General features: G+C 36.5%; 1 protein-coding gene across 1 annotated transcript; it reads left to right on the plus strand.

Annotated features, from left to right (window-relative positions):
• Nucleotides 1-900: 900 nt before the first annotated feature.
• On the plus strand, nucleotides 901-3933 carry LOC127170631 (UDP-glucuronosyltransferase 1A5). Its single transcript, XM_051118760.1, has 2 exons — nucleotides 901-1967; nucleotides 3898-3933. Exons 1-2 carry the CDS (start codon nucleotides 1104-1106, stop codon nucleotides 3913-3915), a joined length of 882 nt encoding a protein of 293 aa, XP_050974717.1. The 5' UTR covers nucleotides 901-1103; the 3' UTR covers nucleotides 3916-3933.
• The last annotated feature ends 10620 nt before the right edge of the window (nucleotides 3934-14553 follow it).

The raw sequence follows: 14553 nt of genomic DNA on the forward strand, positions 1-14553 counted from the left end.
AAAAAAAAAGTATTTGGACACTTTTTTTCTGAGTTACACAGTGGCACTTACAAGGATGTGAAAGGGGTCAGTAAATATTAAAGAGAAAAATATATAATAAAACATAATATATATTAATATATAACTAGGACCATGATAATACCTTTTTTCTCAAGTTATATATAATTTTACAACTTTACACCAAAAACCCTACAACTGCTATAAAATTATGATTTATACAGTTAAATGTTAGTATAAGTGTTTTTGTTGTTGTTGTTTGTTTTTTGTTTTTTTTATTTTTGTTTTGTTTTTTTTTAATATAATTAAAATTGGGATATCATCAGAAATGATACAATACCCATTTGTTTTTTTTTTGTTTGTTTGTTTGTTTTTTTCTAAACTCTGCCAAAGTTTATCTGTAAGTGGGCTTTATCTTTGTAAAAAAAAAAAAAACGGTGATTTCTCTGCAGACTTTTTTTCTTGGTTGTCCTTTGTCATAAGTGAGTTTGAAATAAATGGTCAGCTACTGTTTGCGAACATTCCGATGCCGTTTACGTATTAAATTACAAATTATATTTCATATTTTCATGTTTAAATGTGTGCGCTATCCATTCATAAACACAGTAGACACATAATAAAAATAACAGCGATGAGAAGTATTAGGAAAAAGCGGCGTCAGTTTCGCAAAGTTCTTCAAAGTTTGAATCAGACTTTCAGCAAATTCGGTTAAATTTAATTTCAGCTGTAAAGCAAATCTCCAATGTATTTGTGTTTTTACTCGTGTCTGCTTCTGTCTTCGACGGACAGAGAAAAAATGAATGAGAAGGTGGAGCCGAGGTATTGCGCAATGACCAATGGCAGTTCGAGGGTGTTTATCAACCGGCGCAAAGTTTTCCGGTAGTTTTTTTTATTTTGGCTTGAAAGATTATCAGGACTTACTGAGGGTGTGTTTTCCACGAACGAGTGGAAGGCGGATTGCACTCTTTTGTGGCCCTGCCTTCTTTGCTGAGTGTAACAACATCCCTTTTAGGATAAAAACCTGGGCAAGTTCATAAGTGCTTTGCAGAATTTCAACCAACTCTTGTGGAAACTACCAGCTCATAGGCTTGTAATTATTTCTTATTATGAATGATATGGTCGTTAAAATGTTTGCTTCTGTATTGCTCTTGTGTGTTTTCTGCCTGGGATCAGCAGAGGCTGGGAAGTTATTGGTGATTCCAGCATTTGGCAGTCACTGGACAGGCATGAAGCCTTTGGTGGAGGAGCTTGGACGTAGAGGAAACCAGGTGGTGGTTGTCATCCCAGAGGAAGGTCTGAACATGAGTCCAGCACAGCATACCACCACTTTGACATATCCAGTACCCTACACCAAGGCCCAGCTACAAGAGAGTATGAGTGCAGGCTTAGAGAAGTTGCTGAGTGCAGATGTATCTACAGATCTGTCCAGGTTTCAGAATTTCTTCCACACTATGGATATGCTTAAAGTTGTTGTCTCCCGGAATGCTGAGGGTTTGCTCACCAACAAGGACTTGATGAAGAAACTGCAAGAGTACAGCTTTGATGCGATTCTCACAGATCCGTTTGAGACTGTCGGGGTTATTGCTGCTGAATATCTATCAGTTCCTGCCATTTATATGCAAACAAGCCATCCTTGTGGTGTCGATGCTCTTGCTAGTAAATGTCCAGCTCCACCTTCTTATGTTCCACAACCTTTAACTCACTTTACTGACCGTATGAATCTCTGGCAAAGAAGTGTGAACCTGGTAAGGACACTGATTCAGCCCAAGGCTTGTGAACGTATGTTTGCTCGTGCAGATGAGATCGCCTCACATGTACTTCAGAGAAAAACATCAGTGGTGGAGATCATGAGCCGTGCAGCTCTCTGGTTTATGCATTTTGACTTTGTCTTTGAATTACCACGTCCGTTGATGCCTAACATGATCATAATTGGAGGAATGGACAACAAGAAAGCACAACCTTTGTCACAGGTAAGTCTTTCTAATAGTTGTAGTGCAAACATTTAGTGCATATCTACACATTTTTTGCCAATTATTTCATCAATTTAAAATATAACATTACAAATATAACTTTAACTGTACACAATAATTCCAGTATCTTAGAGTGTGTCATCTGCTTTCTCATGTACAAACTGATTCTAAAACCGATGCTGTTTCCTTTTAAGAGAGGGAATTCTTATTGGTTGTGAGCTAGGGATGGTTTTTCACCGTTTACTTGACTTGCATCTCAGTTTCCATAGTTTGTCATGGCCAGAGCTGGGTAGATTACTTATTTAGATTACTTATTACGTACTACTTTTTACAAATTGTACTCCTGTTAATCTATGATTATACATTACATTATGAAACTGTAGTTAGTAATCTACGTTAATCATTTTGGGTAATCTATTCTGGCTACTTTTTAGATTACTTTATGTAACTTTTTAAATTTACCATTTATCAGACAATACTGATATGAAAAAGCAAAGAAAAAGAAATTATATTAACATATATATTTAAATTCTTTACCTCCATGGCAGTTTGACCATTTAGTGACATCAAACTGAAAATATGCAAATGTGTTATTAAATTATTGAAATATTAACGTCCTTAGAGATATTTCAAGTCAAAAGGCTTTGGCTGAGAAAGACATTTGAGAATCCCTTTGTTTCATACATGGTCTAATTGTTTGAGAGGTGCTTTCCCCACAAATTTAGAAGCATGGATTGCAGAATTAATTACATGACATTTACATGTCCATTCTATATTGTGTATAGACTGCATATAGTCAAAGTTAAATGGTATGACACACAGTAGGATTTTTAGAAAGGAAAATTTAAAAGAGAATTAGTGAGCAGAAATAAATTCTGAAAGATTTACTCCCATTGTGTGTATAATATGCAATCATGTAATCCATTAAAAGTAACTGTAAGAGCATGATATCATGTAATAAACTCTAATTACAAGTACTTGATTTTTGGTATTGATTATGTAATATAGATTACGTAATCAGTTACTACCCAGCACTGGTCATGCAAACCTCATCATGATTTATAGTATTAACTGGTAAAAATGGCTTCTGTCACTATAATCACACATATCCTTTTAGAAAAAAACTGATTGAAGATTGAGTTTGATTTTAAAGTTGATACCTTACATTCTGTTTACAATCCTTGCACAAAGAGCAAACTTTGGATAAGAAATTCACTTTAAGCACTTTCTACATATTAACAAGAATAGGAAGCATTCAGAAAATCAGAACATTCGTCAGCCAATTAGATTCGAGCATTTAACGGCCCAGTAGTATAACGTGCAATAATACTGTGGACTTTTCTTAACTGTTCTTTAACATAAAGAGTATCTAGCCAAAACTTAACTTGGGTTAAAGTATTAAATGTTTCTACATTGAATTGTGTTTGGCAACCAAGCAGACAGTGGACATTATCTCATCTAACTTTTGACATGTTTAAAGCAGCCTGTTTAGTCTCTATGTACTTTAAGAAACACCAGATGTTTCTTAGTTTAACATATACAGTTTTCAAACTACTATACTGCAAAACAACTTTTCTTAGTTTTGCCTGCAATCAAGAAAAACTCAACTTACAAATGAACCCAATATGAAAATAGCCAGGATTAGGTTTTCCTTTCAACATGTTATTTCTAGCATGTGCTAACAGAGCATAAAGAGAAAATGCTTTTTTTTCCCCCAGATAACCATATTCCATAACATTTAACATATTTTGGGTGCCCACTGCAGGGCAAACAGGGCCATGCACATTTCATAAGAGATAATAAGTAACCTAAGTGGTCGATGTACTTTGCAAAAATGTGCTTGGTTGATGTGCTTCATTTGCTAGAGTTGACTAGAGTATACTCGCATCAGCTCAAAGTCTTCCCTCTGTCTTTTCTGTTGCATATAAAGAGAAAAAAAACTACTTGATTATTGTGCAGACTGTGAGGATAAAAATTAGGTGAGAATCTCGACATACAATTTCTATTAAATCTATGTTTTAAAAGTTTAAAAATTAAACAGTGGCACCAAAAGGGCTCACTTTAAAATGTTTAAATTTCATTACATTAGACACAAAACACCTTTATCACAAGTCTTTCTGATTGCTGTCATTTTGGCACTTCTGCTGATTTTGCTGTTGCCGGTAATCAATTGCAAATGTGAAGAGAAACAGCATGTTCTAATCTTGCTGTGAATGGTTCACCAGAGCATGTAAAAATGTTTGCCTTTATTTTTGATTTTAGAAACAGACAGCTGAATCATTAATGTCACTTGGCTTTATTCATTGATGAGATCTGGATACTTTTCTCACTCTGCTACTAAGGGGCGGGTTTTGCTCTAAAGAATGAAGATTGTGATCTTTTCAGGCCCGAGGTTTGATTGGTTGTTGAAACTCTCCTTTTAGGATAAAAGCCTCTGCTGTGGGGTGCATATTCATAAGTCCTTGCAGACTTTCAAGACAAGCTTCTTACCAATACTACCAGCATATATGCTTGTAATCATTGCTGATAATGAATGACCGGATTGTTGGAATGGCTGTTTCTTTGTTGCTCTTGTGTCTTTTCTGCTTGAGATCAGCAGAGGCTGGGAAGTTATTAGTAGTTCCTTCGGATGGCAGTCACTGGACAGGCATGAAGCCTTTGGTGGAGGAGCTTGGCCGTAGAGGAAACCAGGTGGTGGTCATCATCCCGGAAGCAAGTTTGAGCATGGGTCCGTCAAAGCATACCACCACTCTGACATATCCAGTACCCTACACCAAGGCCCAGCTTCAAGAGCAAGTAAATGAAGGTGTTGCTATTCTGACGAGTGTAGATCTAACTACAGATCTAGCCAGGTTTCAGAATTTCATCATAAGTATGGAGCTGCTTAATGTTCTTACAACCCGAAATGTCGAGGGTGTGCTCTCCAACAAGGACTTGATGAAGAAGCTGCAAGACTACAACTTTGATGCGATTCTCACAGATCCGTTTGAGCCTACTGGAGCTATTGTTGCCGAATATTTCTCAATTCCAGCCATTTATATACAAACAAGACATCCTTGTGGTGCTGACGCTCTTGCCAGTCAATGTCCAGCTCCAGTCTCTTATGTTCCTCATGGTTTTACTCACTTTACCGACCGCATGAATCTTTGGCAAAGAAGTGTAAACCTGGTAAGGGCTCTACTTCAACCCATGGCTTGTGGACGTTTGTTTGCTCGTGCAGATGAGATCGCCTCGCATGTACTTCATAGAAAAACATCAATGGTGGAGATCTTGAGCCATGCAGCTCTCTGGTTCGTGCATTCTGACTTTGTCTTCGAATTCCCCTCTCCGTTGATGCCAAACATGATTGTAGTCGGAGGAATGGACAACAAGAAAGCAGAGCCTTTGTCACAGGTTAGTATTCTAATAGCTGTTATTTTGCCACTACTGCTGATTTTGCCTGTGCTGCTGTCTATAGTAATTCTCAAATGTTAAGAGAACTTGCCAATATCCTGGGTTAAAATTAAAGACAGTTCGAAAAGACTCTGCAACTGAAAAAAAGCTTTCTGTAGGTATTTTCATGATAAATCTGTATTTTTTATTATTATTTTATATATATACACTACCGTTCAAAAGTTTGGGGTCAGTAAGACTTGTAATAGTCTTTAAAGAAGTCTCTTATGCTCATCAAGGCTGCATTTATTTGATTAAAAATATAGAAAAAAACAGTAATATTGCAAAATGTTTTTACAATATAAAATAATGTTTTTTATTTTAACATACTTTAAAATAGAATTTATTCCTGTGATGAAATGCTGAATTTTTATCAGCTGTTACTCCAGTCTTAAGTGTCACATGATCCTTCAGAAATCATTCTAATATGCGGATTTATTATTAGAATGATCAATGTTGGATAATATCAACAGTTGTGCTGCCAAATATTTTTTGGAACCTGTGATTTTTTTTTTTTCAGGATTCTTTCATGAATAACAAGTTTAAAAAGTACAGTGTTTATACAAAATATAGATATTTTATAACAATGTAAATTATTTATTATTAACTTTTAATAAACTTTTAAATATTAACTTAATACATCCTTGGTGAATAAAAGTATTAATTTCTTAAAAAAAAAAAAAAGAAACAATAAAAATGTACTGACCCCAAACTTTTGAATGGTAGTGTATATATATATATATATATATATATATATATATTAGAGAGGCTTTAGATTATTTGTGAAAGTTCACACTAGTAAGTGGGATCAAGTAATTCCTAGAAGATGTTGGGAGGAGGGGGATCCTTTTTGAGCTATTTCACAGGTGAAAGAACAGAAAACAGAAACAATAGTTCTAAAACATGTTTGCCTTTTCTGGAATTTTATCACTTTACCAAACTCTACAAACCAGTTCTTCAGTTTCTGTGTACAGGGGCAAAGCGCACCCTCCCCCCTTTTCGGATCAATAAAATATGCATCACCAGAAAGTATCGCCATTTAGTATCACCATTTACCTTGTCTCACTGTAGATGTCACTGTAACTAATATTTTCAGTCATACCTTCATACATTTCATTATTTATTTTGCCAAATCTTAGCTAACTACTGTAATTGTTTAAATCAATTCCATTAGCCGTATACATGCTTACTCTAAAACTGATGCTGTTGCCTTGCATTTCCTACAGAGGGTAGTCTAAGTGCTTGAAACTGTGAACCACGCGAGTAGGGTTTTCCTGCAATACCGGAGACTGCAATATTATTATTTTATTTATGTATTTATTTATTTATTTTTTGTATGTATGTATCTGCGGCTCAAACTATTTTATTAGCACTTTGTATTTAATTCTGTGTATTATTATTTCAAAGAAGTTATGTAGTTGTTCACTATATTCTATTTTTATATTCTGGTTTTAAATTCAGTTTTCTTGGAAAGTGACTTTCACGTCAGCGTCAGGATGTGTGACCCACTTGATAAAGTGCAGTAAATGGCGATTTGCGCGACACATTAGTGTTTATTAGTACGTGAATAAATTTAAAATAATTTGAATACATATACCAGTTTACAACATACAGCAGTGCAGTGAACTGTGTTGCACATCTAAATAGGCTAAATGGAGATTGCTGACACCGCCTCACACACTCAAGTTCACTCCAGTTCTTAGGCTACATTAAAAATAAGATGGAAAGATAAAAAAAATATATATAAGTTTCTATGGATCTAGTTTTTGCATCTGCTTGTTTGATGTTTGAATCAAGTCTCCTAGAAGGCACTGTTACAGAAATGCAGTCTGTAGTATTGTGGGGGTTGAACCATGCACGGTTTTATATTTTTTATTGTATAACTTTGCCAGGCGTGCTATAATCATCAAGATTAACTGGTCAAAAGTCAAACATACATCTATTTGAATAACTAAACTTCATGATATTTCAGGTTTGCAATGAGTTTTGCATTTGATAAAATCAAGAATTTCTAAAAAGTATTTATCTTTATCTGTGCAAAAGTTAAATAGTAATATCCTTTTTCTTTTTTCCCCCTCCACTTTACACACAATATCCCTTTATTACTATGCCATTTTTTGCATGACATAGTATCTTTTTTAACTTTCACCCTGACTGCTTGTCTCACCACCTTATATAGATAAGTCCCACCCAACTGCAGTGGTGTCCACCTCCACTGAACAAAAACCGGACTCGTTGTGAGATACTGGAGTACTTAAAGTTGCACATTACCAGGTTGATTTTTGCCGACCTCTCCTCCAGCTGGCAAAGTTCACAATGAGAGATTTTTTCTTTAAGACCAGTGATAAAATGACTGGTCTGTGGTTGCTTCTGAGTCTCTTCTTCTTGGGATCAGCTGAAGCTGGGAAACTTTTGGTTGTACCATCAGATGGCAGTCACTGGTTAGGGATGAAGCCTGTTGTGGAAGAGCTGGGGAGAAGAGGAAACCAGGTGGTGGTCGTCATCCCGGAGGCGAGTCTGAGTATGGGCCCTTCAGAGCATACCACCACTCTGACATTTCCAGTGAACTACACCAAGACTGAACTACAAATGTTATTAGAAGGCAATTTAACTAAAATTCTGATTACCGACCTCTCTTCTGACGTCTCCAAGTTCTTCGTTTTCTTCTACCAAGTGCACCTTCTGCAAATGTTCATAGTGAGGAATGCAGAAGGTCTGCTTTTTAACAAGGACTTGATGAAGAAGCTTCAAGACTACCGCTTTGATGCGATTCTCACTGACCCGTTTGAGCCTGTTGGGGTTATTGTTAGTGAATATCTCTCTATTCCAGCTATTTATATGCAAATAAACCTTCCTTGTGGTGTCGACGCTCTTGCCAGCCAATGCCCCAGTCCACCCTCTTATGTTCCACAACGTAATACCCACTTTACAGACAAGATGAATTTGTGGCAGAGGTGTATCAACCTGGTAAGGACTCTGCTGCAACCCATGGCTTGTAACCACATGTTTACTCAGGCAGATGAGATCGCCTCACGTGTACTTCAGAAAAAGGCATCAGTTGTGGAGATCATGAGCCGTGCAGCTCTCTGGTTTATGCGCTTTGACTTTGCCTTTGAATTTCCACGACCACTGATGCCTAACATGATCATGATTGGAGGAATGGCAACCAAGAAGCCAAAACCATTGTCACAAGTAAGCTCTAATTACATTTACATGCAAGCTACACTCTAAAATGATCAGTGCTGTAGCTCTCTTTTTCGTGATTTTTCTTAGTCCTTTTCTGTCATCGTTATGTACTGTAAAAATAGCCAGTACCTGCATGTGCAAACCTCAAACCAGTGCCTATAGCCATACCACATTTTGTCTGAATTAATGTCATCTAATGGGCTGAGAAACAGTTTGGGTCTTTTCTTGTTGCAAGTCTGTAAGAGGACAGAGCAAAATCCTTTTAGAAATATGTGAATGCTTCTCTTGAAAAGTCTCTACCTACAGTGATATAAAAAAGTTTATCTATCTCAGAGACAAAGTACAGATTTGTTGAAGGTTGACACCTCCCCCTTGAAATTTGGTGACAGTTAACTGTTTCTTAGCCGAACGCACATGTTACCATGAGAGCACGTTTATTCGTTTACATGGGCTAGATGAAGTGGGACATATTAAAGGACACACAGTGTTGTGTAAAATATTTTTTGTGCAATATAATCACAGTTCTTGTATTTGTTTTAATCAGCATTTATAGAAACTGATTCTGTTTTGTATCAGTCAATTTCTTGTTTCATCTGTTTTAAAAAGCTAGGTAAACCAAACGACTGAGCGTCATGTTTGGAAATTGAAACAAATAGATTTGTATTGCTTTGGAGATTTAAATGTAGGCTAAGTTAAAAAAAAAAATTACACACTCTTGGTGGCCTTATGAACATGTTAGGATGTAATTATATTTAAGAATAAGTATCTCTATGTAAAATTTCTTCATAATGTGTAATAGAGTAAGAAAAGATGCGTAATAGCTTGAGCTGTGAGATTCTCTGCATAAAATATGCAGATAAGCGTATTCAGCTGGCTAATGAGAGGTACAATCACCTACAGTAGGGTATTTAGAAAATGTGCTTCTTGTTTTAAAGGGTTCATCGGATGCAAAGTTCACTTTTACATGTTGTTTGAACATTAATGTGTGTTGGCAGTGCATGTACAAATCTACCCTATAATGATAAAAATCCATGCAGTGGTTTTTAATTATTCTGTAAAAATATTATCGCGCAACACCGACAGAGGCCACTCCCACGATAGTTGATTGACATGAGCGTCTTACCTCAGATCAGCTGTAACAGTCCGACCTCCACTGTTTCGATGCCGGAACAGGGATGTAAATTAGACAAGAATATCTCTGATTGAGCGATTGAGGTGTTGTGTTGCTGATGTAATAATGAACATAGTGGTCGTCATTTACTCCCAACGTCTGAGCCGCTGAAGATGCAGTGGATTACGTTTGTTTGTGAAGGGAATGCACCTCTCAATCTACATAAATGCATCTATGTTCGCACAAATCATTCGTGATGCAGCTTCAGCTACAGCAGAAGTGAGTATAAGGTTTTTTTTATGAATCTCTGCAATCACCTTTCCTAATAATGTGCTAGTTAGCAAGTTTCACGGCTAAACACGCTAAATGCGGCTAAAGTAAACAATCTCTCAGAGCAGCTCGTCACTCCACAGAGAGAAGAGAGGAGCGGGGTGAGCAAAACGCATTTGCATTTTAAAGTAGCAATCCCTCAGAATGGGATGATTTTTGCAGAGCTCAAGGGTGTTGTTTTACACAACCATTGAGAATTTTTAACCAAAGTGTATTATAGACTTTTCATTAAGACCCTAAAGTATCATATCAACTTGAGGAAAATAGGCATCCGATGACCCCTTTAAGAAAGGCATAGCTTAGCTATTCGTGATTCTATTCAAGAATGCGTATTTAAAGACTGACTTAAGGTCAGAATATGGAGACGTTTGGGCGTGTTTTATGCAAATTACTTACCTCTGGCATGTAGTCGCTTAAGAATACTCCATTAGCATTAAAATGAAGTTAAGAACTAATTCATGTGAGCTGTCGTGAGTTTGGCAAAAATTTAGTGGGAAGTTCTTTTGTGAGTATAAACACAGAGTTCTGGCATGAAACTCTAGATGGCGCAATCCCGCTAGGTCTAACTCAATCTGACCTAATGACATAATTATTACATGGCACAGTTTTTTGGTTTCTCCTGTATCAGTAGCCAATGAGCTCACTGCTCAACATTCAAATATATGACTAGTGCTAGCTGTAAGCAGTTTTGCAGCATGCTCAGAAACCCTCCACCTTCCCCAGCTCCACCTGTATAGATCTGCTACAAGGTGATTCATCTATGCTATGGGGGTTATTCATATATGTTATATGTGGAGCAGCAGTATTCCCTACATGCTCACAGCAGGATGTTGTGGATGTATTGGCAGTAGCAGTGTAGCAGATCTGTTCCGCCGAGACCAAATACATTTACATTGTCATGTACATTACCATGCCAATCACTTTATCCTGTTTAAGATGGTTCTTTACTGTAAAATTACACTGCATTTTACTGAATCTTCTTCAACTGCATGCTCAACTGCGTTCTTCAGCTGTGTGGTTGGTTCTAAGTTTGTATGTCTTTGATATACCTGAAGTTGGTAACTATTGGTTGTACCATCAGCACCAGTGGCAGATGATGCTAATAAACCATCCTTGTGGTGTTGACACGCTTGTCAGTCAATGTCAAGTTATAGCTTCTTATGTTCCACAAGCTTTTACTCACTTTACTGACCGAATGAATTTTTGGCAAAGAAGTGTGAACCTGGTAAGGACTCCAGGCTGTTGATCTCCACACATGTACTTAAAAGAAAAGCATCAGTAGTCAACTTTGTCAAAAATGATCAACAGCCAGAAACCCTAACCTTAAGTCTACATTGTTTATTTAAGAGGCTTTACTTGTACTATAGATGTATGTGTACAGTATATGTATTTTTTAATCGCTTTTGCCGTCTTGAAAAAATAACTAGAAACACATACTGTTTCAGTAACATATACAAGACTCCCAAAGATCCGTAAACACAAGTGATGCCTACAGGTGACAGCTGCTGGACACTGCCATGCTGCTATTACTGCTATTTTGCTGCTTTAATGGTAATAGTAGTATGGCGTTTTGAATTTAGTGCTTTAGTACATAAGCTCTGAGGTCTTTCACTGTTTTTATTATATCACTCCACCTGTCTGTGTCAGTGGTGGGATTTATCACTGATTCATTCTGCAGGTTGCATTAGATACACCGGTAGGTGGTGACAAGTAACTGATTGAATGATCAGATGTAATTAAAATGTAATTTGTTCCTGTGATCAAATATTAATTTTCAGCATTATTACTCGAGTATTTAGTGTCACATGAACCTTCATAAATCATTCTAATATGTTGATTTGCTGTTTTAAAACAATTGAGTACATTTTTTTCAGGATTGTTTGATGAATAGAAAGATCCAAAGACCAGCATTTATCTAAAATTAATACTTTTATCTGGTCAAAGGTGATAAAGAGATGCTCATCTTTAATAAAGTAATTTATAATATTATAAAAGATTTCTGTTTTAGATAAATGCTGTTCTTCTGAACTTTCTACATAATAATAATAATAATAATAATAATAAATATAGCTGCAACCAGCAATTGCGGGGCCAAGCACAAAAGAAGCAGAATGAGGAGTTAAGCACGGCAAGGAGCAGCAGACCGACTACAACAATGAGTAATTAAAGCCATTTTAGAATAATATCAGTTGAAATGGCTGGAAAATCATAAATACAAACAATGACATAAAGTAATGGCTTATTACTTTTGACCAATAGGTGGTGCTGTTTTAAAAATGATGTGACGTGTTCTGTGTGAGGTAACAATGACACACACAAAGTCTGGTGTCATTATGTCAAATCTTTCCTGAGATACAGCCTCAGAGTAATTTTCGCATTATGCCTCAAATATGTAGTGGCGCTGTACGAAAACGGTTTTGTCTATCGGCACGAAATCCGTAACTATGAGTCAGCACCTTCTAAAGATGATTTGAGCCAAATTTGGTGTAAATTGGACCAGCGGTCTAGAAGGAGTTCGAAAAAGTAAGTTTTGTATATTAATCAAAATGGTGGAAAAGAAAGTTCAGCGAAGTGTGGTATAATTGATATGTGTGTTGTCGGCATGTCCCAAAGAATATTTTGAGACCAGTTTTATTACAGTAGGCTAATGCAATCAGAAGTTATTAGCATTTTTGGAAATTTCATTATTAATGTTTAATGAATGGTGTATTACTTCTGACCAGTAGGTGGCGCTGTTACCAAATTGATGTGGTGTGGTCAGTGTGAGGTGACAATGGCACATATAAAATTTGGTGTCAATATGTAAAAGCTTTGCAGAGATACAGCCTCAGATGTAGTTTGGCATCTTTCCAGCAAATTCGGTGATGCACTAAACGGAAACCGTTTCGTATATCAACATGAAATCCATAACTTTTTGTCAGCAAGGTCTGAAGATGATCTGAGTCAAATTTGGTGAAGATCGGACTAACGGTCTAGGAGGAGTTCGAAAAAGTAGGTTTTCAATATTAATCAAAATGGCGGACAGGATGTTTGGCCAATATTGGCATAATGTGTATCAATGTTCTCGGCTTGACCCAAGGAATCTATTGACATCAGTTTCATTACAATAGGCTAATGTAAGCAGAAGTTAGCATTTTGGTAAATTTCGTTATAACTTTTTGCCCCCAAACTTTTTGAGTACTGTCAGAGTATGGTGCCGAAGACACATACCGAGTTTTGTAACGATTTGTCAATGCGTTTGTAAAATATAGCATTTTTGGACAAAATTCAATATGGCCGACACCAAAATTGGCTGACATGGGAAAATTGGATATGGTTCGACTCGGCATGATGCACCGAATCTAAAGAGACCGGTTTCATGATTTTTGGCCTAACTACTCAGAAGTTATAAGCAAAAATACCAATTTTTCATATCTCCTGACCACTAGGTGGCACTGTGCTGAAACACTGCAGGTAGTCTCAGGTCATGCTTGTTATAACACACACCAAGTTTGGCCTCAATATGCCAAATCATTGCGGAGATATAGCCTTACAACCATGTTTGTGTGCTTTTCGTAGAATTTATTCGCGCGTCATTCGATAACGGTTTAACTAATCAGCTTGAGTTCCATAACTTTTTGCCAGCATGGTCTGAAGATGATCTGAGCCAATTTTGGTGAAAATCAGACAAACCGTCTAGGATGAGTTCGAAAAAGTACGTTTTACGAACCAAAATTTATAGAAAAAAAACTAAACCTTACGATTTTTAAATTTTGGACTTCATTCGACTCGGCATGAGCCAAGGATTCAGAGAAAAAAAGTTATTAGCATAAAATTACTTACATTTTGGACAGGTGGTGGCGCTACAGAGTTTGAGTTAGAGACTCCAAACTTGCTATGGTCAATGATGGGACTGTCCTCTATCAGTGTGCCAAATTTCACAACTTTCCCGCAATCGGTTCTATGGGCTGCCATAGACTCAAGAGCGGAAGAAACGGAAGAATAATAATAATAATAGGAACGCCAACGGATACAATAGATGCCATCGCACCTTCGGTGCTTGGCCCCTAATAATGTTTTTTGAGCAGCAAATCAGAATATTAGATGATTTCTGAAGGATCATGTGACTGGAGTAATAATATGATTATGCTAAAAATGATGCTACAAATTCAGCTTTGAAATCACAGGAATAAATTATGTTTTAAAAATATATTCAGATAGAAAGCAGTTATTTTAAATAATAAAATATTTCACAATATTACTGCTTTTGTTGTATTTTGGATCAAATAAATGCAGGCTGGGTGAGCAGAAGAGACTTCTTTTAAAAGCATTGAAAATCTTACTGTTCAAAAACTTTTGACTGGAAAGTGTACAGTACTTGTGTATTGAACTACTGTATAAAATCAAAACTTGCAATTGTGCTGTTGGTCTTAATATATCAATTGCAGTGTTATGCTCAGCCTCTTTACCTCTTATTTTTGCAGAATAAGAGCAGTGTTGACATTCAGAACAATGACACATTTGCCCAAGTTCTAAAAATAACCACAT

The sequence above is a fragment of the Labeo rohita genome, chromosome 9, assembly GCF_022985175.1.
Source record: "Labeo rohita strain BAU-BD-2019 chromosome 9, IGBB_LRoh.1.0, whole genome shotgun sequence".
Taxonomy (NCBI): Eukaryota; Metazoa; Chordata; class Actinopteri; order Cypriniformes; family Cyprinidae; genus Labeo; species Labeo rohita.

Coding starts and splice junctions, on each gene's coding strand:
- LOC127170631 (XM_051118760.1), top strand. CDS start 1,104: ATGAATGATATGGTCGTTAAAATGTTTGCTTCTGTATTGCTCTTGTGT.